The sequence below is a fragment of the Sinohyriopsis cumingii genome, unplaced genomic scaffold (assembly GCF_028554795.1).
Source record: "Sinohyriopsis cumingii isolate HCF-2022 unplaced genomic scaffold, ASM2855479v2 utg000837l, whole genome shotgun sequence".
NCBI lineage: Eukaryota > Metazoa > Mollusca > Bivalvia > Unionida > Unionidae > Sinohyriopsis > Sinohyriopsis cumingii.
Genome location: NW_028315936.1, coordinates 316,710 through 341,903, shown reverse-complemented (window position 1 = coordinate 341,903; position 25,194 = coordinate 316,710). Strand labels below are relative to the sequence as shown.

The following is a 25,194-nucleotide window of genomic DNA, read 5'->3' as shown; positions in this document are numbered from 1 at the left end:
ATAGACTCATAACACTATAATGTTATTCTACCAGCCATAAATGCTGTTTTGAAGGCTGTTTACTGCACATAAGATTTTACAGCTGAAATCTAGCACTTTTGAAACCTAAAAGAATTTGTTTTGAATCAGTTAAAAAACCCACAAAAAACATGCACAGTATTTGTATGCATTCTATCAACACAGCAGAGAAATCAGAAAGAACCAGTCTACTGTGACCAGAAATGTTCTAACAGTACAGTGACTGGTGCTATGATGCATTGCAGAACAGCAATAGGATTAGAATTTGTAAAGAAGAGCTGACATGTATACATAAAAATATGTTAATTAATAGCTTATTGAATGATATTGAATGAGTTTAAGGACAAATGCAGAATACTATTTAGGTGTTATAAGTAATAAAGGAATAAAAGGTGGGCCATGATGTCTTCTGAGCCTCTAAGGAATACCTGCCGACATTTGGTAGAGAGACGATAAACTGGAGAGACCGATCATTAAAAAATATAGCAGACATGCTAGGGTAAGTATTTTTAATTTTTATTGTATTGTTCAAGATGTTTTCTTTGTATAATGAGTATGAATGTCCTGTCATAACAATATTCTAATGCTGATAATGAGAGAATATTCTCCATGCTTTGTAAAATGAAACGTTATCCAACGGGAAATATGAACCAGAGAACTATTTGAACCTGTTAAGTGTGAAGACTACAGACAACATGCCCTCCCATAAGCACATCAGGTTTACGACCAACAGAGCTAAATATACAAAGATCTCTTCATTGGCCTGTAAACTGATCAGGTTATCTACATATGCATATGTACATGCTAATTAACATAATTTCTTGGCCTTGGTTAAGGTCTAGGAGAGTGCTCCTATTGATCCATTATCAAACAGACCTGTGCTGAACAATACTATGTTTCTTAGATGTTAGATCCTGTTATGGTGACAATAATATGATATAATAATAGCCATAATTATCAAAGTGACAAAATCTGACAACTAAGGAGTACACAGCAGTAAGGATAATTGGATTAACAGCAAGTCTCTTTTTTATAGATTAAAGTACTTTACTGGCATGTTGTAAAGAATGTCATTTTCAGTTTAGAAATCTAAACTTAGTTGTGAAATTTCCTTCTTTCAACTCTTAATAAGTGTCAATTCATCAGGGTAAATTAATTTTTTGGTACCAATACGCTGGCTACTGGCATTGTTAATGGATTGGCCATCAAAGAGAAGTAATTTTGAATACAAAATGGCTGATGCAGTGTAAAGAGCCAATAGCACTTCAAGAGGAGGACCAATGTAATGAATCCAGAACATGTCACCTGAATATGTAAAACTGCTCCACTTACTCAAGTTTTGAGTGCTTCTGTAGGAGTCGTGTCCCATTAACGCTGATCCCAGTACAGTATTTCAGCCACATATATGACAATGACTCTGATTTTGCTGTCGATGTCACTGTGGCGCATCAGAAATATATATCAATGAAGCTAACCCCAATTAAGATACAATGACAACATAGTCATCAAGAATAAAATCAAAGCATTTAATTAATTCAGAAATCTCACATTTAAATGTCATCAACATCAATTTGCATTTTAGAATACCACTCGTTCCAAATCCTATATCTACATTATTCAATGATGTTTGGCATTGGGCTCACACCTACACAATGATTCAGTGGACCCCACTTAAGAGGCCAATCAAAATAATACCATTTTATATGGCCACTTTGTCAGACATAAAATAATATACATTGACTGCTATTCTCCCTCATGAAAGGCCCCCTTTTCACTTTTGATGCAGACGTAGCAACTTTGTAAGAAGGGGACCATTGTAACAGCTAAAATTACAACATTACAATTACAGTACTCATAATGTTCCCAAGGCAGCACACATAAATCAGAACTGATGAGTTACCTGTACTGCGTTTGTGTCTTTGATTTGTGCTCGCTGGGCAGTTCAGGTTGGTATTCCTCTCCATGATCAATCTGGCATTAGTCAAAACAACCATTCCAGCATTCTGTTGAAAAAAATGGATCTTCTTTATTACCACGATAATCATCGGGCAAGAACTCTATGAATCTCATATAATTTATGTGTGAAGGCATTCAATCAAACTGATATCAGTGTCATAACAAAGATGGAATGGTGATACACTATTTTGCTCACCTTTAATTTTTACCATCTTTTATTTGACATCATTTTTCACAAAACGCTATATCTGGTAATCCATAGTTTGACATATCTACAACATTTCTTTGGTGAAGGTCAGATGTTTCATTTAGCAAAGATTTAAGTTTTATTTAAAGTTTTGCCTATGTTATGTATATTTGATTTAATTTATATTTGATTTAATTTAATTGTCTGTTAGTTTTAAATTGTTTCGATTCCATTGCATGCTATTAAAATATAATTTTATTTAATTGATTTGACATGTTCTGGAAATTCAGTTCAGTTTTTGGTAAACCCAATAATAGAGACTTTGTAACTAATGCTGACCTAGTTTCTGATCTTGATTCAGAAACTAGTATAGGGTTCTTGTAAACAATTTTTTAAAATTTGTTAAAAGCTTTTCCCGGAGTAAAGTAATCACTGGTTTTAGTCAAGGCCATACTGGGTGTATGTGACAATAACATGGACACAGGTTCACTTCTGAACCTGCTTGTCACTTTGCATAGTTGTCCAGATAAAATAATGACTATAAAATAATTAACTAAAATTTACAGTCCATAATGTCATTACGTGTTACTATACATGCTCTTGTCATTTGTGGTACACAAATTTGGATATATTTTCAGCTGATTGACTGGTGGAATGTTTGACCACTGACTGACTGACCAGCGATCTACTCATGTTGATTGACTGGTAGTCAAGTGTTGTGCTTGGAGAGTGACAGAGTGATATGCTGTATCTCCATATATGCATCGGATTGTAGGTGTCGTTTAGCCATGTGCTAAATTCGGTTATGTTATACCTAGTGTGCTGCATTTGAGAGGACACTGGCCGGAAGAACATTACGGTTGTTTATTGGTGAAGAACCAGAGCTTCTGGACCAACATGTTTGAAGAGAAAAAATAGATTGTACTGATCTTTAGGCAGACCAGGAGGGGTGGACCATTGATGGTGGCTCCTCAACCTCCCAGTATAGCGTTAGGATTGAGAAGATATTTAACATTACATTATTTGAATGGAAAACACATACCTTTCACTATCTGAGTGAAATGCAACAATTTACTATTTGAGTAAAGCATATCATGTCATACATTTCACTATTTGAGTGAAACGCAACATTTTACTGAGTAAAGCATATAATATTTCATTGAACCACACTATTTATTATTATTTGTGTTAAAATTGTTGAAGTTTACGTGAATCATGTGATTTCGTTGTAATAATTTTTCTATTTGCTTTTTACATTTGAAATAGATGAGTTTTGTTACAATATGACCCCTGGACCTATGGGGTCATGAACATGTATGTAAGTTGTGAGTTTTGTGTAATTGTGTGACTAGCAATGCAAACAGAGTGCCAGGTAAAATTTCATCAACACTTTAGTTTCATCTCAACTGTCAACAGATTAAGGACATAATAATGTTCACAATTTCTGTGAAAATAAATCATTTCCGTATTGATTTCAAGCAGGTACGACTCGATGTAACAGCGTTTATGTTTGCTAGGAAGCTACCCTAGTGGCCACAATGCTGGCTTATTGTGATGCTAGACTGGTTTTCATTTCCTCCACACAAGAAAAGATACCAATATGGAGATCTCTGTGAACTAACCACACTAATGGAAAATTGGTAGGTCATTAATAAATAATATAAATAGCAATGGACCTAGAATTGAGCCTGGTGGTACTCCATATCTAACTGTTCCAGGTTCAGACAGAACATTATTTATGTAAACATGTTGTGTTTCATTACATTGGTAAATTTTCAGTTTCTTCAAAAGGATTTAATGATCCACCATGTCGATAGCTTTCCGGAAATCTACAAATACAGATCATATTATTCTACAAAAGGATTTCATGATCCACCATGATTAAAGCATTCCTGAAATCTACAAATACAGATCCTATTATTCTACTTTGATCAAGTGCTTGAAACCATTTATCAGTTAGGAAGATCAAGTCAATCTCATATGAATGTTTCTGTATAAAGCCTGATTGATTAGGGTGTAACAGCAAGTGTTAGGTTAAATATGATATGAATGAGTCATGGACATATTTATTCAATCAATGTTGACCAGTTTGGTAGTACTGAGATTGGCAGGTAATTATCAGCATAATCCTTTGAACCAGATTTGTGAATAGGAATTACTTTTGCAGTTTTCCATATTTTGGGACAAATGACGTTGCAATACTTAAATTAATTATGAATGTTATGCTATCTGAAATAGCAGAGTCAGAAGATTTAATGAGTCATGGACCAATCTGATAAAGTCCTGTAGCTTTCTTGGTATCAATTTCACTGAGACATTTTTTTATTAGAGTTTGTTTTATATTTGTGGGATAGTGAAACATACCACTGATGAACAGAAGCACTAAAATTGTAAAGATGGCCACATAGGACGTCCAGGTAACACTATTTATATTTTGGACCAGCTAAATTCTGAGATGGTCATGTGTGAAAATTTCATGGCAATCCTCTAAGCAGTTCAGAAGGAGTGGCAATAACAAACTAACGGTCAGTGGGTGGACAATAAACGGATGATGGACAGAAGAACAAAGATTTATGAGCAACAGGCTATAGCATAAGCAATTCTGGTCAATGACCAGTAGAAGTACTGACAGGCCTCCTTCCACTGGGCACTGAATTTATTTAATACTGATAACTATCCACTATAAAAACTATATTGTTTGCTATAGTGTATGACCTTCGTCTTCAGTGAAAACCTATATCGAAATGACCATCCAGTAAGAACAATAGCAATACAAATTTTAAAATGGCCACAGAGGTGTATCCTGTAGGATGTTCAGGTTGCACTCTGTTTATTAGGACCATCAAGACGTTGTATTGATTGTGTGTAAAAATTTCATGGCAATACTCAATGCAGTTCAGGAGGAGTGGCAATGCCAAGCTTATGTTTAATGGGCAGACAATAGATAGATGACTGACAGAAGGTCTACAGACCAACAAACTATAATATAAGAATTCTGGTCTATGAACAGTAGTGCTAAACAATAGCGTTCCTTCTGAATTCACTAATTACTGATAACTGTGGACTATTCAACTAATGGTTTGCTATATTGTATGACTTTATTCACAAGAGTGCACTGCCTTTTCTTTACTAGAGTGCACTACCTTACTGCAGACACATGGTATGAAATTAATCCACTTCTAGTACACTCCTAATGCAAAGATTCAATTAAATACAACAATTGTTCATTTGAAATCTCCATTAGTAATATCAGTAAATCAACGTCATTGTGTTGAAATCTCCATTAGCAATATCAGTCAATCAATATAATGCGTTGAAATCTCCATTAACATTATCAGTAAATCAACATGATTTGAATTCTCCATCAGCAATACCAGTAAATTAACACAATGTGTTGAAATTTCCATTAGCAATATCAGTAAATCGACATAAGGTGTTGTGTAATAGACCTATTCTCATTAACTTTGAACTTTCTTAATAATTCCAATCCTTTAAAACAGAGAAGTGTTAGTATTTTTCTTGGTACATTTTCCCACTTTATTTTTTAAACTTTCAATTATAATCATAATTTTCAAAATTTGGTAGTACCTAATTTTGAAACAAAATTCCATCAAAGTCATATTAAAAGGCACCAACTTTGGAGCTGCACTTAAAGGAGATCTTTTGATAATGTCATAAAAGAGGGTGTGAGTGGGCTGGGACCTGCTCACCCTAAATACAGAGACAGCATCCACTCCACCACCACTGGTACATCCTCGGTCATGGGCTTCCATCTTGTCAAACATCTGAATAGAAAAAAGGCAACTTAGACTCAATAAAATGGAACGTTTACTTAGCCATATAATGCGACTTAATTTAAATTCAAAATTATATAACAGTCTGACCTTCTTTCCTAGCCTATATTGGTCTGTACTAATGTTACATTTCCATTAACCAAATAACTAAAATCAAGAATTGAGCAATTTATAAATTTTCTCAGTTTGATCTGAAATCCTAAAATTTTCCCTGAGATAAATAAGGCTAAATTTTGGGTTATTAAAAATGTTTAACCATTAACATCTGCTTTTGTATTTATTTTCTCAAACCAAAATGAAGATATTCAAACATTTGTCTGAGATGAAGAAGTCTGAGATGTTTGGATACACTGGGTACTGACTAATACTATATTTGTCATGAGCAAATATAAACATGGTAATACAAAATCAGAACCCGACTATTTTATCAAGTGCCACTAAACTGCCAGATGAAATTAATAATAACCATAATGTGGACAAAATTTCAGTACTCTGATTTCTTTAAAATAACAACACATTCTATCAATCTTAGTTTCAACAAAATTAGTGTGTGTGTGTAGGTTTGTGTGTGTTTGTGTGCGAGAGAGAGAAAGAACAAATTTCCTGGAGTAAGTTTAACCACACCAATGAAAGACAATATTCCTTTTTACATAGCTACCAAAGAGGTACATGCACTTGCCAGTAGGTATCATGCATACATTTAAATTGGTACTCACAACACCAGTGGCAGAACAATGAGAAACAAAACAACACCAAAATCCAAGGACTGTTAGGGTGTCAGATGTGCACTGCTAACGGAACCATAAGTTTCAAAAATGGAAACCATTACTTATTTAGCTTTCCTCCAATCATTCTATATGTACTATTTTAAATATTTAAATCACAGATAAATGTGGAATCATCAAGTATAAAGCGTAGTTCAACTGTTACAACTCTAGGTCTTACACTATGATACAGAAAGAAGGAAAACCAAAAAGGTTAGTAAAATTAACAAATAATGTATTGTCTTAACTACAAAGTGAAAATTACAGTATTGCAAATTAAATCACACATTCCTAAATGTTCTATCACAAGTCCAACATTATAGAATGTTCTAAATGAAATTCAATAATCGCGTATGTCCTGAAATAACAATAGTTTTGAATGTACTGATGTACCAATAATCTTGTCTGTGCCGATGTACCAATAGTCTTGAATGTGTTCACAATATTCAAAAAGTACTGTGTTAGTCCAAAAGGTCAACGAGTACTTTGTATTTCCACTATAAACTCTAATCATTGATTCCCAAAGATTGATATGAAACAGGAATTAATAAGTGTTTACCAAATTACGGATATACACAGACAGTCACTAGATCAAGGATGCAATGGAAAGTTCTGGAAAACTAATAATTTCTAATGGGAAAATTCACTAACTCATAAATAAAGGTCAGGTCTTGAATTTAAATTTAAGTAAACATAACAATCATGATAACAATCAGGTACACTATATTAATTAAATATACATCACACAATATTGTATTTTTGGGTACTTGTTGCACCAATGCACTTACCAGAAGGACATGGCCTGAATGTCAATCCCATGATCAAAATTTTGCTGTCAAACATGACTCCAAGACCAAAAGGATAAAAATGCTTGGTGCATAATGCATTATGTTAGCCTCATTATGATTCAGCATAAGAATGAACAAAATCCATTCAGGGATCTTAGAAAATATAAGCAAATTAAAAAACTTTAACCAAAACCTTAACACAAATTCTCTGACTATGACCTTGACCATAAGGGTTCAAGGTGAAAAACTTTATCAAAGAAAGAATTATCGTCATAATGATTGATTCCAAGTATGAACAAAATCCATTAAGGGGTTTAGGAAATATAAGCAAATAAACAAACTTTGACCAAAATCTTAATGCAAATTTCCTTACTGTGACATTAACCCCATGGTCAAAGAGACAAGATAGTTTAGAGCAAAACGAATTTGCTTCATAACCATTCTTGCTTCTTATGATGAAACTCTATCAACGGGTTTAGAAAGTATATGCAAATGAAAAAATTATTGATACAGCCACCATCGATGTTGCTGCTACTGGTGTAAGCATGCCTTTCCCACTAATGTGGACATGACAAAGATTATACATATCTTCATATGATTATTTAACATGGTCACAATTGTGTTTCGTCAAAGTACAGTAAAATTTCATAGAACAACCATGGTTTGCTAAAACAACTAAGAATGTTTTAAGCGGTGTTTATGGCCTGGCAGAAAGGCATAATATTTAACCTTTAACTATCAATTTTTCACACTGATTTACGAGGCACCTAGATGGTTAGAGGTATCAAGGTTTCAATGACTTTAAATACTTGGGTCTATACCCTCTTGATTCGAATGATGCAGCTAATGCTTCAAGGAACCTGATATTATAAATTCATTATAAATGGCAGAACTGGTAATAGCAAAAATTCACTACGCATGATAAATAAGACTGATAAAGTAACTCCTAACATTGATGTCATCCTGTCAACAAAAATATATGTGTTCTTCTCTGACCATAGCCTCGAGTGAGATATATAAACCAGTTGCCATCTATGTCTCATAAGTGCATAATTTTACTTACCGGGCTTCGTTCTAGTAAGTTAGATCTGTTGCTGACAAGAAGAACAGCATTGTCTATGACCCGCAGTCCCACTGTGGAGTTTTCCACTCCAGTAACAGTCATCTCAATATTGTGCCCTGGTTCCACTTGATCATTTGTCAGTTTGACAGTAAGCTGCCAAATAGAAAGATACATTTATAATTAAATTATTGGTATTAAAGTGAAAATTAAGGCCAACTATAATGACGCATCATAATGAATTAAATATCTAAGCATCAACAATGGTATTGTAGGTGATCAGCATTTCTGTGATATTTTCTAACACCAGTCTATTTGATCTAACAATTACAATATTCAGTATTTGTTTTTCTTCAGAAGACCATTCTGTTAGATCTAAAAATTACAATTTGGGTGCTCTACAGATGTTATGGACTTCTGAGAGAAAGCCAGGTGTATAGTGAACTTGTCTGCATTTGCAACATGCACTGTGGAGAGAATGTTTGCATATCTCTATCTTACTTTCATGTAATTTTGTTGAAATTTCATTTGCTATTGTACCTATGGAATCATGCATGATCTAAGCACACAGCTGATGAAAATGACTGTGCCGATGTGCTCAAATAAATCAGCCTGATTTGTGTAAAATACACTATCTTCAGCTGATATTAAAATAGGGAAAATGAATTTTGCCAGACTAGACAGTACAAGGTTCTGAAAGTACAATGAATGAACTACCAAATATATCAAATTGTAAAGGTTATCCATTTTTATAAACATAATTTACCTCTGAAGTCCAGAAAGTTAAAAAGACCAAGATGGGCTATCAGTTATAGATGCACATCTGAAGAATGGCAAAGCTGTATGCTATAACCCCAAATACACCTATCAATCAACCACCAAAATAAAGTAAATTAAAAGTTCTTTTAACAATACCTAATATATACAGTGAGGAACACCTGGGAAATTCTTTTTCTTTAATAAGTTAACCCTGTGCAAAATAATGATACTTTCAGAATAACTGTTTGATCTGACAATTGCAATATTCAATATTATTTTCGGAATACCAGTTTGTTAGATCTAAAAAGGATAAAATTCAGTTAGTGCTGTTCCATTTAAACATATATGGTACCCAGGGAAGGCAGTTTCTAAAAAAAATATTTGCCAGTGTACTTTGATTTCACAGAGTTCATATTAAAATTATAAGAAATTTCTAAATTGCATCTATGGGTGAGATCTCCATTTTAAATGTGCCTTCCCTGGGTCCCATGTATATTTTAATGGAACAGCCTTTATATTTCAAAATAAGTCTGTCAGATCAAATGATTACAATAGTCACTGATATTTTTCAGAATATCAGTTTGTTAGATCCAAAAATTACAATATTCTATAATATTATCAGAATAACAGTCTGCTTGATCTAACAGTTACAATATTCTATATTTTCTGAATACCAGACTATTAAATCTCAAAATTACAATATTGTATATTTGTAAAATACCAGTCAGATTTAACAATAACACTATTCTGTGTAAATACTCAGAGTAGATTTTTTTTTTAGGTCATCCATGGTGTCTAATGCAAAATACAAAGTCTTTCATGCCAGTATGTTGCAGATTGCATGGAATATGCATAAACAGTGACCAGATAATTAGAACCATCTACAGGTTAATTAGGTAAACATGCACTAACAACATAGTTTTATCTAGTTTTCAATTAAATTTATGCCTAACAAGTCTTTCACTTTAACAGATACAGTACAACAAATAAGACCAAGTAAAATCTTAGCATAAACAATTATCATATTGTGAGAACAAGAATTTAAGGGGTGAGACTGATTGATGGTCCAAGATTCTCTAAATTATGTTTTGCTGTGATACATCACAAGAAAGCAGCATTTTTCATGTACTTGCACACACTTATACAGTTTGCCATATTTCATGTACATGCACATATTTTCACAGTTTGCCATACTTCATTTACATGCACACATTTTTACAGTTTGCCATATTTTATGTACATGCAAACTTTTTCAATGTTTGCCATATTTCATGTACATGCACATATTTTTACAGTTTGCCATCCTTCATGTACATATACACATTTTTACAGTTTGCCATATTTCATGTACATGCACACATTTTTACAGTTTGCCATATTTCATGAACAAGCACGCATTTTTACAGTTTGCCATATTTCATGTAGATGCACACATTTTTATAGCTTGCCACATTTCATGTACATGCACACATTTTTACAGTTTGCCATATTTCATGTAGATGCACACATTTTTACAGTTTGCTATATTTCATGTTCATGCACACATTTTCAATCTTGCCATATTTCATGTACATAAACACATTTTTACAGTTTGTCATACTTCATGGACATACAAAATTTTTACAAACAATTTTATGGTTTGTCATACTTCATGGACATACACAGGGCATTTGTAAGCGTTTCTCGTCGACCTAAAAGGTCTTTGCCTGTTTGCAACAAGACATTTTTGCCTGCCCTCAAGGAAGCTTCTTTAAGGTTTTGTTTGTCTATGATGACATTTTGGAAAAATTCTTTGCCTTGCGTCATTGCCGCATCTTTCAAGGCGTGCAATCCGCGTGTCACCATTGGTTTCAAGACGGGGACCACCGGACGAAAGGCTGATTTTAACATATCTCCTAAACCGTGTCCTCGCTGTCGAGCAACGCCTCGGTACACTGGATACATGACTTACGAGTCGTAAGAGAACCGTTTTCGAAAATGGAGTTTCACCGTGACTTTTTCTTTGGTAAATGGAATATTTTGTCCCAGATCTCCTTTTATAGCAGTGTTGACCGTGTCCAAATAAGACTTCCTGAGAGGCAAATAGTGAGGAAGTACAAATTCGCGGTATACAAGATAGGTGTTTCCACATTCCTCGTCATCGACCATGGCAAAATCTAGTTTGAAAGGAATGACACTCAGTAACGGTACGGAGGTGTGTCCCACCACGTTATACTCCACCACATCGGAGTACACAAAGATCAAATTCAGTCCTTGGTTCAATTCTACCGGGGAACGAAAGGACGTGGCAAAAGAAGCGTAGTCGGAAATGACTGGTAATTCATTTTTCTTGATCATGGTCATCCTCATCTCCATGTCTCCACCCAACATGTCAAACAATTCAGGACAAAATGAAAAAGACAACATTTTGTTCCCCTCAGGAAATTTCATCAGGAGGCGACAAGCTACTTTATGGTACTCCAGGGTGACACTTTTTTCACACTCTCCAAACTTTAAGAAACAAGACATTAAACCAGGAGGCAATGGTGCTCACCAAATGTTGACCACTAAAATAATAGCCTGAGGGAATGATCAAGCGATAGGTCGTCTTTTGAGTTTATGAGTTATGTATTTTGTTATCATATTTTACATTGGTATCCAAGTGCTGTTGCATTTGCTCGTCATGAACTTCCACTGAAAACAATTTTGATTGGGAAGGACATTAAGGACTTGGGTCGGGTGAATGATTTCTACCAAATCCACTTCCCAGTGGGCTTCGTTATCTAATTGGATGGCCTGAGGTAATTTGGCCGTGTAACAACACAAAGTGTTATTGGGAAACACCTCCATAAAACTGTCACTTGGTAAGGTTAAGTAAAATTGGTTAGTGTGACTCATAATTCCAGAGTTCTGTGGCTGTCCGAGGGGTTACTGGAAGTCAGAGGAGTGTCTCCGCCCAAAATGGAGTTGTTGTTGTTGCAGTGGTGACTGACACTGGCACTGTACACAAGGTTCCCGTTGTTCCCGTTCGAGGAGAATTTTAGAGAGGGATTGGGAAACAGGTAACCGATGCAACTGCTCAGTAAAATGGTCCACAATTGTTTGTCTCCTTGTTGCAAACTCATATTGGCAATGACTGTACCGATGACACAATAAACCACAAAGATTTGGCAGAAAAAGACGATTTGCGTTTTAAGCACACGTTCTCCACATCACACTCACAAGGGTTGCTTCTGTAAATCTTGCAGAGAAGAACTGGGTGAAGGAGTGTTCGCAGTAGCTGAGTCTGTGTGAAAGGACATGATGGTCACTTCTTTTTATAGTCGATGACTTGCGAAGCGTCGATCCAAGAATCGAAACTGGGTGGATATCCTTTCCAACGTACTTTGACTTCTTTGACAAGTCGTTTACCTACTTTACGAGTTCTGTGTTCGAGAATGCTTTCGATGTCGTACACGTCGTCTTCGTTTTTGGTGACACGTTGTAACTCGGCAAATAAAACGTTCCTTTTAACACTTCTCCGTTCATGTCTTCCAATTTATAGACGGCAGGATGACGGCCATGCACTCGTCCAGTGACACGAAACAGTTCGATCGTCCAGTTCGATCGTCCAGTTAGGTAAGTAACCTTTCTCGAAAGTGCGTTTGGTTTTTCCAATGCGCACCCAATCTCCTACGGCCATCACCCCACTTTTCTTGGGGACAGCCCCCGTCGGGGACGTATCAAAGAGACGATCAGACACCAGCACTTCGTTGTCGGAAGTCACCTCTTGCGGAGCACGTCCAGTGCTTCGATGGTAAGATTGGTTGTACGCTTGCACCAGGTGCGGTAAGATATCGATGTACTTCAGAGTGTGGTGATGCGTAAAATATTTACACATGCGTTCTTTCAAAATGCGTTGAAAACGTTCCACGATGCTGGCTTTGGTTTCAGGATTCTCCATGGTAAAGAAATGAATGTCACGTTTCTTTAATTCTTTTTGGAAAGCTTGGTTCAGAAATTCGGTACCTTTGTCCATTTGCCATCGAAGAGGGTGACGACCACTTTCTTTCAACACCCGTTGCAGGGCTCGCACTAACTCATGGCTCAATTTGGAAATCAATGGTACGACCCAGGCAAATTTGGAAAAAACGTCGATGACACAAAACAAATATTTGTAGCCACGATTGTAAATGGCCAGATGAGAGACATCAGCTAAGTCTGTTTGCCACTGATGATCGATGCCTTCCACTTGGGTGCGACTTCTGGAAAACTTGCGTCGAATGGGTTTGTATAAAGTGCAGGTAGATTGTTCTTGTAACCATCGTTGCACTTGAGGTAAACGGAAACTTTTCAGTCGAGTTTTGGCAGCAAGATACAATTTTTGAACTCCTCCGTAACCTACAGGATGGGATGGATCGTAGTGAATGCTGGCTAACACCTTTTCCATTTTTTTTTTGTTACTAAGGCACCCACTCATGGAGGCTGATACTCTTTTTCTCCTGGGGTATTTTCTTGGTTTATAATGCTTTGCGTGTGCGACCAGTAATCGGTGTCAAAGAGGAGAATGTCTGAACAGGGGATATCGGTTCTTGTTTCACTTCTGTCTTCACCTTCTTTTTCTCTTCTGATGAAGAAGGGGTGGTCATCATCTTTTTAATCCACCCAATTCTGGAGGTAGATGGTGTTGTTAACTTTAACTCTTTAGCGTACTCTTTCTGGTGGAGTTTGAAACCCTTCTTCTTCTTCTTCTTCTTCTTCTCCTTTTTCTGTCTTGGTCACGGGCAGAAGTATTGGTGGTGTGGGGGATGGACTTTTCATCAAGGTCTTAAAATCTTTCAGAGTAGGTAGAGCTGTTTCGTCTGAAGCTTTCTGGTGAAAGAGTCGCAGTCGATGCAAGATTTGACCGTACTTTTACGATTTTTCTGTTTCGGACAAATCTTGGCGATCCATCAAAGACTGTCATTTGTGTTGTAACTGGGACATCTCGCCCAAATTGGGATTGGGATGTAAATGCGGGGTCCGTTGCTCTTGCCAACGATGGTATTCCATCCATCGTTTGTATGGCACTAAAGCTAGTTTTCGTCCTTCCATTGAATGCCAAGGGTTACGTCTGAGATCTTGGGACTTCAGAGGTCCTTTTTATCTTGCTCCCACCAGTCCTCCCAACATGTTTCCCAAGACTCCTTTCAGCAAAGGTCCAAACAAGAGGTGTAAAATTCATCCACGTTGGACCAACATCTTCTTCTTTTGACGAATGGGATTTTCTTTTGAACCATTTGGCGAAGAACGTGACGATGTTTGCCTAAGCATTGTTTTTGGTGCTTGGAAGAAGGGATCGTGCCTTTCAAAACGTTCAAACAACATTCGCACACGGTATCGATGACCTATTTCGAGGCTGTTTGAATGAGTTTTTTTCGCATGGGTGGAGAAGCTTTGGACAGGACAGATAACATGTCCCCATGTTTGACTAAATGAGGAGGCAGTCCTTTCCTTTTCTTTCCTTGGGGTTTAGAAGAGGGATGTTTTCTGGAGGTTGACATCTTTGCTTGTGGGTTCCGTGACATTCACCAAAAATATACTAACGTCTAAGCATACGCGCTTTTATCTGTTTCTTTTGGACTATCGCTTTGTCATAAAGGTAACGTGTTTTCCCAAATCGCCAAGGAATCCTCCCCTTTGGCGACTCCTCTTTTTCTTTGAACGACTGTGTCTTTTCTTAGGGTAACGTCGATGCATGGCTAAGCGCTTTGTCAGATGACGAGCCTGTCTTTGTCTCTTTCTTTTTGGACGATTGTGACGGTGTGCACTTCTTTGAGGTGACATCTTGTTGGAGTTCACTATTACCCCTAATTTTATCGCAGCCTTTTTTATACTGGAACGCGTCGCCACTGATGGTCTTTGCGTCGTATCAACTTGAGGACAGGCATGACACGTCGTGCCTGTCGGACTAAATCGAGCCAATTCTTGCTTGGACAAATCCAGTAAACTCTGTAACATGCCTGATCTCTCTTGGACTTTGATTTTGGGGCAGGTACTTTGTGAGCAGCTGCCACTGCCACTAAAGAGGAGGGTCAAACCACTGGAGATATTCTTGGTGTCATCAACGGAGACGTTCTTGGTGTTATCAACATCTCCAAGTACTTCTCAGTTCTTGGTGTTATCAACGGAGAAGTGGATGAACTTGAGGCTACAGGAGACGCTGTCACCGCCGTTGCAGGTCGTGGTTTGCGAGTGTAAGGTTGCGTCCTGGCCGAAGTGCCTCTCTTGCGACTAGTTTTCTTTGGGCTTTTCTTTTTCTTAGGACTTCTCTGTTTCTTTTTCTGGGGGCTTTTATTTTTCCGAAGTGGTGACCGGAAAGAGGAGGGTCCCGCCACTGGAGAAGTTCTTGGAGACACGGGTCTCCTTGGGGAACTGGTCTTGACACCATGGCTCTTTTTCTTCTTTGGGCTTCGTTTGGCTTTTTTCTTGGTGAGAACTTTGAGAGGGTTAGGATCCCATCGTAAGAGACAGCGAATGATGACACCTTCTAGAGTACCGCTCCCTCCAGGTTTCAAAATGATTTGTTTTTTTTTTTTTGGTTTGAGTGTCGATGCGAAGATCGGCCAGTTGGGTCAAAGCGACTTTGTTTCGATCAAAAAAGCGTTTGGTTTGATGAAGAATCTGAATGATGCCTTGCAGTAATTGACGTGCTGTCACCGTGAAAAATCGTAAGACTTCTCTGAGACTGGCTTCTAAGACACAAGCACGTATTTGTGGATTTTTTCGCGACTGATGCCATACAAGGCACGAATCAATTTGACGGAAAGATGCTACGAAGGGACGTCATGTTCAAACTGTGTGAGACAGACGAAAAGTGTCAATGGTTTTCATAGATTTTTGGGGCTTAATTCGAGGACGGAGACTTATACAGGACAGGCCCTCTGTCTTGACACCAGTGGTGAAACAATTGGGTACGAAATCGCAAACAATCAGGGGTAGTGGGTTTCAAATCGACGGGTAAATAGGTGTGTGGAGTTTGAGTGGTATCGTCGTACGCCTGAGTGAGTCAAGGCGTTCCTAACTGTTTGACTAAGTCTTGCACTTTCGATTTATCTCGAGGGCTTTTACACAAGACCACGTAATGAGCATTGAGACTGATGGTGCGATTGGCTTTACTTTGTTGAAACAAACTTTGAGTGGTGTAAATGACACTGGCATTACCATGATGCCCTTTGCGCGTAAACCAGAGTTTAATTTCTTCTTCGTCTTCTCCTAACATGTCGTCGAAAATGACCAAACGGGTTTGACGGGAGTCAGAGACGATGCCGTCGTCTTCTTCATGAATGCCTTCCACAAACAAGATGGAATCGCCTTGAATTTCTCTCAAGGGATTGTACGACGATTGCCACTCTTTGTAACACCACACGTTGCGTTGAGGTGGACGATCGATCAAATTATGTTTATTTTCTATCAAACGTTTGACAAATTCGGTTTTGCCTGAACCGCTAGGTCCAGCAATGAGCATGTTAAAGGGATGGCAAAGATACAAAGCCTAACAACTGGCACGATCTAAGTGTTCGTCGATGACTTTGAAAGTGGAGGAAGAGGGAGCAGAGACAGCAGAGGTAACCATAGTCTCAGAATTGTCACTTGTGACACGAAAACAAACAAGACAAGAGTTGTTATACTTTTTGTCCAGGACACGTGTATTGATGTTTTAAAAATGAACACGAAAGACTAAAATACATAAAAGCCAAAGGCTTAAGTACAACGATAAAAGGCACATGAAAACCATCAACATGAAATAGAAACAAGTTTATGTACAACATGTTTTGGGTAATGTTCTGACCAGTTCAACAGGGGGTAAGGTCACACAAGTGTCCTCCCGAAAGGGTTTTTCAGGAATGTCCATGACAGTCCTGTCCTGAGTGACGAGTTCTTCTTCTGGTACTGTCAATAACACAGGTTGAAAAATAATTTTTTTCTTTGGACGTTGAAAGGAAGGAAAACAACCCTGTGCCACTTCTTGGGTCCAAGCCTCAAAACCCCCTTTTTTCCAGGCACGCGCATCTGTCCAATCGAGGTGTAATTCACAAGCTACACACTCATCATCATAGACGTCTTCGGTAGCTAAAAGTTGACGAATCTTTTTTTCCCGTAGAGGTCGAGAAGTATCCAGATGAAAACGCAAGACTTTGAGTCTTTCGTAAACATTTAAGGCCATTTGGATGGTAAGTACTGTTCGTAAAGAGTCCACAAGGAATCGGCTGCTAAACGAAATCCCAGAAAAAATGTCACTAAGACACATACCACTTGTCGACCCAAATTGAACTGAAACAGTTCTTATAATACTTGATGGTAATGATCCAAGGTTTGAATCTGGTCACTGAGTTCCTTCCACGGAATCTGTTCAATCACATGTGATAAAATCCTTGGCATGGCAGCCTGTTTTTATTCTCTCTTTTTTTCGGAAGCAATAAATCTACTTTCTACCCAGAGATCGTCGTTCTCCAGTTGGGAATCTAAATGCTCCAAACTGTAACCTACAGTCCAGAGTTTATTAGAAGTCTGCTCTTTGTCTAAGCAGATTCCACGTAAAATATGTTGGTAATACTTCAACTCTTCTTCCTCAATTCGTTGCACTAGGTGAATCTCGAAGTAACCAAAATTATGAGCATGTCGATCATTTGCGACCTGAAAGTATTGAACAAGGTCTGACCACTGAAACAATTTCTGACGAATCAGTTCTCTTATAGAATTCAGGTTCCAGTGGTTAAACATCTGGTGACGTACCGGATGCAATTGTTCTTTACGTTTGACTTGTATTTTGACCAGTTCTCGGTAAATGCCTTCTCTCAATTCCACAGGTAAACCACGAATCTTCTCTTGTAAAGTATCCATGAATTGGTCATACTAAATCCTCTTTAGTCTGACACAAGAAATGTACTGTTTGCACAGACATGGTTTTACTTCAGTGCCGAATCTAAACGGTTTAGTCATTAATTTGCACATCACAATTCGTTCAGAAGTTTCCTGTTTCATCAAGTTGACATTATGTAAAAGATGTTGGTAACTCGCTAACTCTTCCTCTGGAAGTCGATGCAGTCAGTTTACATTGTAAGAAATAGAATCATCAATAACAAACCAATCCTTTTTAAAACCATGGGGTAGTTGATGAAGGTCTGACCAATGGAACACTTTCGCATGAATCAATCCTTTTAGCATTCAGGTACCACTGATTTAAAATTAGGTGACGTAACGGATGCAATTGTTCTTTAGGTTTCACTTGTATTTTGACCAGTTCTCGGTAAATGCGTTCTCTCAACTCCACAGGTAAAACACGAATGGTCTCTTATAAAGTATCCATTCAAATATATTGTCCTACTAAAGGTAAACAGTGACAACTGGGAGATCATCGAGCATGTTCCAGGTAGGCTGAATCTTGTGGTTCCCAGTGCTGAAGTGACACACCGCAACTGAAACACTTGACTTTATCCCCTTCACCCAAGTAGAAAAATCCGGCTCTGGCTAATTCTTCGGGGGTTGGTCCTCCCAGATACGTAGGCCATTTTCCTTTGAACGATTGAAAACGATTTTCAAAAGTGCAGTATTCAGACAAACGCACAGGGAACGAATATTCGTCTTTCACAGGTTCGTTTCGATGAGGTCAGGGTGACACCGACAGGAGCTTGCTCAGGGCTGGATGACATCCGTAGGGTGGTAGACGTAAAGGTTGACATCCACATTTAACATGAAACCCGGTAAAGTGTCCGAGAGGTCGAGTGGCATCGCTTTCGCATCCATCAGGTTTGACACGTACAGCAACACTTTCCATGATAGAGGTAGTGAGAACAAAGTTCCCATGGTGCTAAGGTCACAGCGTACAGCATCGCTCCCATCGCAAGACTATCAATCGCATTCCACTTCAGAGGCCCCAAACTTGAATTGTGCCTGTCTGAACTTGTTTTGTGTTTCTCTGAAAGTATTCATCTTGTTCGATCGGTCTTGGTAGTCACAATGAACTATCGATCTTGCCGATGGTTCCTTTTTATACTAGTCGCAGTGAAGTCTCAAGCTTGTACATCGGTCCTTTTTATGTCTTGTTTTGGAAGGTACCGTATCTAAGGTACCGTCATAATTGTACCGTAGTGTAATGGGTGGAAAAGCCATAGAAATGTAAGGACAGTGTGGAGACCATCGAGCATGTTCCAGAATAGCTGAATCTTTATATATTCATGGATCCATTCATAACTTCAGGCCACAACTGAAACACTGTCCTTCGTATCCCAATCCAGTCTCAGGTCCCAAGTAGACAAATTCTGTTCTAGCTAAAACATTCGAAGTAGGTAATCCTTCCCTATCCGTGTGCCATTTTTGAAACGTTTCCAATCGACGGGCACAATCAAAATAGTCAGACAAGAAGACCGGAAAATGGTAGGGTGTGAACTCGGAGTTTTCATTGGGTTTCTCACTCGATTCTTGCTGTGGCGAAGTCATTCTTCTGGTGAGTGGCTATCCTCTTACAACCAATGTTTTATACCAACATGTCCAGAAGGTAAAGTAAAGTGATTGGGAAGACGCACTCGCTTCTTGTATACGATTTGATAGACTTTTTTCCACGGGTCGACTGACAATTTGGTGAGTGGGTAAACGTACAATCTTGTTTGGCTGGTAGGTAGTCACTTTCAAGTTTTAATCTTCTCTAGACTGCAAGGCTTCTTTCAATACCCCAAAGTTCACCACTCAACTGGTACGATAATTCAGGGTCAATCCTTTCACTTTACACTCCTTGTGCACTTCTCTTTGTTTGTCCCGGTATTCGTAGCCGTAATTTTTAGGACCGCCACTCACGAAACTTAAAATTTTCTCGTCGGGGTGCTCGTCTGTCAAGGCTCCTAAACGGTCTCCTTCGATGTCAGGGTGATGTTGACCCGTGCGCTCGATGTAGATACAACTGTCCGTGTCAAAGTACAGGACACGTTCCCCTAACAGTTCTAAAGCTTCGTAAAATGTTAAGCGAGCATGAGCTATCACGTAAGGCGCAATGCTGACATTTCCAAATTCGTCGGCTTGTATAAAGTCCAGATCGTCTTCGTAATTGACTAAGATCAAATCCTCACGAACGACGTCCACGTGTTTCATGTATTTGGTTTTGTCGTGAATCATCTGAAAGTTGGAAGAAGGTTCTGTCAAATATTCCCTCTTGGGTAAGTACGGTCGTTGTGCCATTTTGCCCCACAAGCAATGTAACATCACTTTGTCAAACGATCGCCTGTCTTCGTTTTTCTAGATGTGATCTAAAGTAATGCCTTCTTGTACCCAGTATTTCTCTTTGAATGTCGTTTGGTCTTCAGGAGTGTGACACCAGGAAGGATAGCCGCTGGCTTCTTATTTCAGTTTCAAAAAAGCATCCACGTAGTCTGCGAAAATGTCTTTCTGAGTTTGGTCACCATTATGGTATTCTTGTGTCTTGGGAAAGTGACAAATTTCGTACACTTCTAACAGTTGGTATCACATGTTCAGAGCTTTGAACAATTCCACGCTCACCCACGTCCCCGTGAAGGCACATTCTTTCTGGGTGTGCTGACAAGGCTGATCTTGGTTGCACGTTTCGGCACAAGTACCGCACTAGGGAAACATCAGTCTGCCTTGGTGAGGTAACACGGGATGGTACAAGTCCGTGGGGGCCAAGACTTTGCACTTGATCAGACATTCGTATTGTAGAATGTTTTTCAGGTCGATGTGTTCCGTTAGCAATCGCGGGTGCCCTGCAGGAAAGCGACAATATTTGCACACGTAGGGATACAGCGAACGCACGTCCACATATTTAATTTCCTCTCCTTTCTCTTCGTCGGCTTGGTACAGCGAACAGGTGGCATTGGTTCTTCCTCCGTACAAACTATCCCTCGGATTCAGGGGGTAACTTTCCACGATGAGTTTAAACTCGGGATCGATTTTCAAACGGTGATCGTACTCGTGTTCCCACATTTCCACCACTTGGTATCCCTGCTGTTCTAACTTCAAGCGCCGCTGACAAGTGTCCATATATAAGTTTTCCATGGTTCGATGTAAAAACTGATTTTTAGTGCCACGATCAGGGTAACAGACGGGACATCCGTGAAATAAGCAACCGTTAAACTCGTACACGATCTTGGGGTTTTCTAAATCCCTGGTACCAGGGTAGAAAGCTTCTAGTTTTTCGGCATGCATGTTGTCGGGGTCGTAATAGTGAGCCTCAGGCAAATGGGGTAGAACGGCATGTTGATTGGCTTCGGCATTGAAAAAGTGTGGAAAGTACCCTTTAGCCATTTCTGTCATTCCAAACGTTTTAGGCATTCGACTCAAAGGCATGGCCAAGTAACTCATCGAATCTTAAACTGCACTTGTCCCATTTGCATGAAAATGATTTTGGCTCCGTTCAAAGTCACTTTAGGACGTTCGGTGCCATGTTCCGTATAGTATCTGAGAAGATATTTTCCATCATGTCCCGAAAAATTGTGAGCCATCATCGTGGCATGCCGATGACAATCTTCGTAACGTTCGATGTCGTCTTGGCTCCATGCCTTATCGATGGGATCTAAGACCCATCGGTCAAAATCGGCTTGCGTGTTTTGTCCTCGACATATTTGTTCACGTCCTCCAGGAATCTTACTGCAGTGAGGGCAATGACTAAAGATTGGTTCTTGAATGCACTTCTCACACGTTCGATGAGCCACGCAGAAATTAGGAATGTGAATGCCAGTCTCTTGCATGCATTCGAAATCGAAAAAGATGAAATTGTCTTTATTCTTCTTGTGACCATCATCTTTCTCTTCTTGGGTTGGTATTTTTGCATGTAGCATTGGTGTTTCAAGTCCACGATTTGGTGACAAATGTGACATCTTTTCATTCCTCGACATACGTGTGCCTTGGTACTGTTGGTACGTATGCCTTGTTCACACGTAGGGCACAATCTCAGGAGTTGACACGAATGTTTCTGCTGTGAACAGTGTGTCTTCAGATGTTGCTAGTAACAGGTAGGGCTGATAAACGTGCGCAGACAAGCAGGAAAATGCACTCGTTCTTGTCCTTCGTCCTGACAGGGTGGAGAGGCCAAACATCCTGAGCATTTCGATCCACAATGTTTGTGTTGCTCTCGATTGTTGTAACCAAAGTCACATTTCTCACAATAATAACCGTATCACAGGAATGAAGTGATATTGGTAATGGTATCAAAATGGTCATCGTGATGATAGAGATGAATGTATTTTCCGTCCTTAAAGTCTTGACCTCGAAACAACAGAGGTCTGCGCACTTCTTGAGGGTGCACTTTCAAGGTGTAGCGTACAGCTGGGGCATCTTGTAATTTTTGCATTTCAGGAATGCCGCAGGGTGTGTCTTTGGACAGACCGGCTTGTTGTAACAGGAGTTCTGCTTCATTTCGTTGTTTGGCTCGTTCCGATTTTTGAATAGTTTTCCAGGCTCTTTTCCATTCTGCCGTGTCGTTCTTGTTGACACAGGTTCGTCCCACCACGATAGCCCTGGCTAAACACATCTGGTCTTGGAAATTGTGAATTTGAACGAGGCTACGCTTAATGTTGCGAAGGCCGTTCACCAATAAGACCTTTTTGCGTCCAGTCCCATGAGGAGGAGTGACATGGGTCATGGACAGTGTTGCTTTTCCATCGGTGATGTCAAACAGGTCATTATATTATTGCACATTTTGACTCTTGACCATGACTTTGGAAGGGGTCAATTCTGCAGGGCTGCTAAACTCTATCCAGACAGGGGATTTCAAACCGTCTTGTTCTATGGAAAGTCTCAAGCGATCGTATTATTTGGGTTGACGTTGTCGCTTGAGTGTGGTGAGTAAAGAATCCCACATCTCGGTGATGAACCCTTTTGAGTTCTCCAAAGGTACGTCGGCCTTGAAATCTTTAAACTTCACCCTGTAAGTGTAAGCAGTGGTTCTAAATTTTCTATAGGAGCGCTTTTCCGTCTTTAGAATGTGATAGCACTTTTCAGGGTTAACTGGGGAAGACTCTCTGGGTTTGGATTCTGGTTAACTCATGTCCTCTTCAAAATCTCTGGCATGAATTTGTGCCAAGACTTCAGCAATGGTACGAGGCGATAAATCACATTTCTGCCTCTTACTTTCTTCTTCTCCTTTCTTCACGAATGAATTGGATCGTTTCATCTTGACTGTAAAAATTCAAATGACTAGAGTTTGAACAGCATAGGTCACTTTATATCCATGACAAACCATAATATATAAAGGGTGTGCGTCTTCTCCTTCCACTATTCATTTCATTCTTAAACTGAGCAGAACGATGGACGAGACTACACAGATAGAACTTTTTATCAGAGCTTTGCGAGGGGTCATCAGAAATTTTTTTTCAGACCAGTCGAAGGACTACTCACCCTCCTTTCGAGATAAAAGTCAAGATACTTACTATATCTGTTAGAAGAAAGGACATTGGCCTTTAGAGTGTCCAGACCGTCAACAAAAAAAACAACAAAAAACAGGGGTTAGAAGAGACTAAAGTCAAGATACCTGTTATCATTGTCAAGAAAAAGGACATTGGTCTCCAGATTGCCCTACGAAACAACAGGAGCAAGAAGAAGAAGAAGAGGGGAGTTATGGAGAGGAAGAAGAGGAAGAAAGCAGACAAGTGGAGAAAATTAAACAGGAGAAAAAGAGATAGGAAGAAAGTGAGGATGAAGAGGAGGAAAAAGGTGTGAAAATGACGACATTTAAAAAAAGAGAGAGTGAAGACAGACAAAGAAAAGCCCATGAACCTTTTAAAGTGCTATGATGTGTTGTGAATTGAATTGTAAAATTTGTACCAGAAGAAACAGTCTATAAAACGTAAGTGTCTCATGGTTTTGATTTTTAGAAAAATAAATCCACACTCAAGCATTCAATCATTCACACGTTCTATAGTGGTAAAAGAAAAGGGTTTCTGAGCTTTAATTGATGTTGGCCATTGAAATACTATCTCTTTTCGAGAGACATGGGTGGTCCTGAAAAGGGCCTTTAGGTATTTGTTGGTTTTAAATATCAAACTTAGGAAGCAATCATATTTAACTGCCTTAAGCCTTTGCCACGGCCAAGGCCTACTTCTGGACTGAGTACTGTCGATGATGATGATTTGGTAGAAATTATTAAGGGTGGTATGGTAGGTGTTGTCACAGGGTTGAGTTGTTTAGCTCGGGAAGGTCTTTTTCTCTTCGGTCGTAATAAAGAAGCCTGATACATTTGTTTCAGACTTCTTAACTCCGCTAAAATGTCTAACAGTATCGTAGCCGTTTGCCTTTCACCCTCTTGTTTCTTTGCTGCTTCTTCTTGTTGTTTCTTTCTTATCTCTTATTTTTGCTGTTGTAGGAGAAAAGCTTGTTCCTCTTCCTTTTGCCGTTTTATAAATTTCTCCAATTCTTTATTCTGTCTCTGTTTAAAATTCCCACGTTTGGTAAAGAAGGAGAAGGTGGCGCAGGTACTGGTTTCGGAACAAATTCTTGCGAAAGAAAATCCACAAAATGCCAATTCACCTCTTCTGGAAGTAAGTCCGGGTTCACTTGGGTAGTCTCTACGGTCGGTGCACCCCAATTCATTGTCCTCTGAGTTTGCGCAAAGTTTATGCTAACTGTGTTGTATGGATTGACTGCGAACAAACGCTAGTGCCTCTATATAGGAATATGACGTCACGGACTGCTATTTTCCGATTGGACGAATGGTGACTGAATTTCGTAACGCATGTTTGGATTGGTCAATCAACTCAATCCGTTTCAATCCTTCCTCTCCCTATAAATAATCGCAGTTTGCTGCATTCCTTCACCTGTTCTCGTCACCAAGACGTGGACCGACGTGGAATCCTATACTCTCGTCTCGTCAATGCTGTTTAGAACTGACTTATCCATGTACGTCCGATCCTCGTGGGTCATTGTCAGG

The 25,194-nt window shown here is 38.9% G+C and overlaps 1 protein-coding gene across 1 annotated transcript in view; it reads right to left on the bottom strand.

The window, feature by feature from the left end:
* LOC149773176 (complement C3-like) overlaps window positions 1-25,194 on the bottom strand; it is a 519,398-nt gene that overhangs the window by 279,234 nt on the left and 214,970 nt on the right. The window contains exons 14-16 of the mRNA XM_089946681.1: window positions 8,571-8,723; window positions 5,872-5,946; window positions 1,919-2,021 (exon numbers count right to left, since the gene is read on the bottom strand). Of these exons, the coding sequence (XP_089802807.1) occupies window positions 1,919-2,021; window positions 5,872-5,946; window positions 8,571-8,723 (331 nt within the window). The remainder of the gene's footprint in view (window positions 1-1,918; window positions 2,022-5,871; window positions 5,947-8,570; window positions 8,724-25,194) is intronic.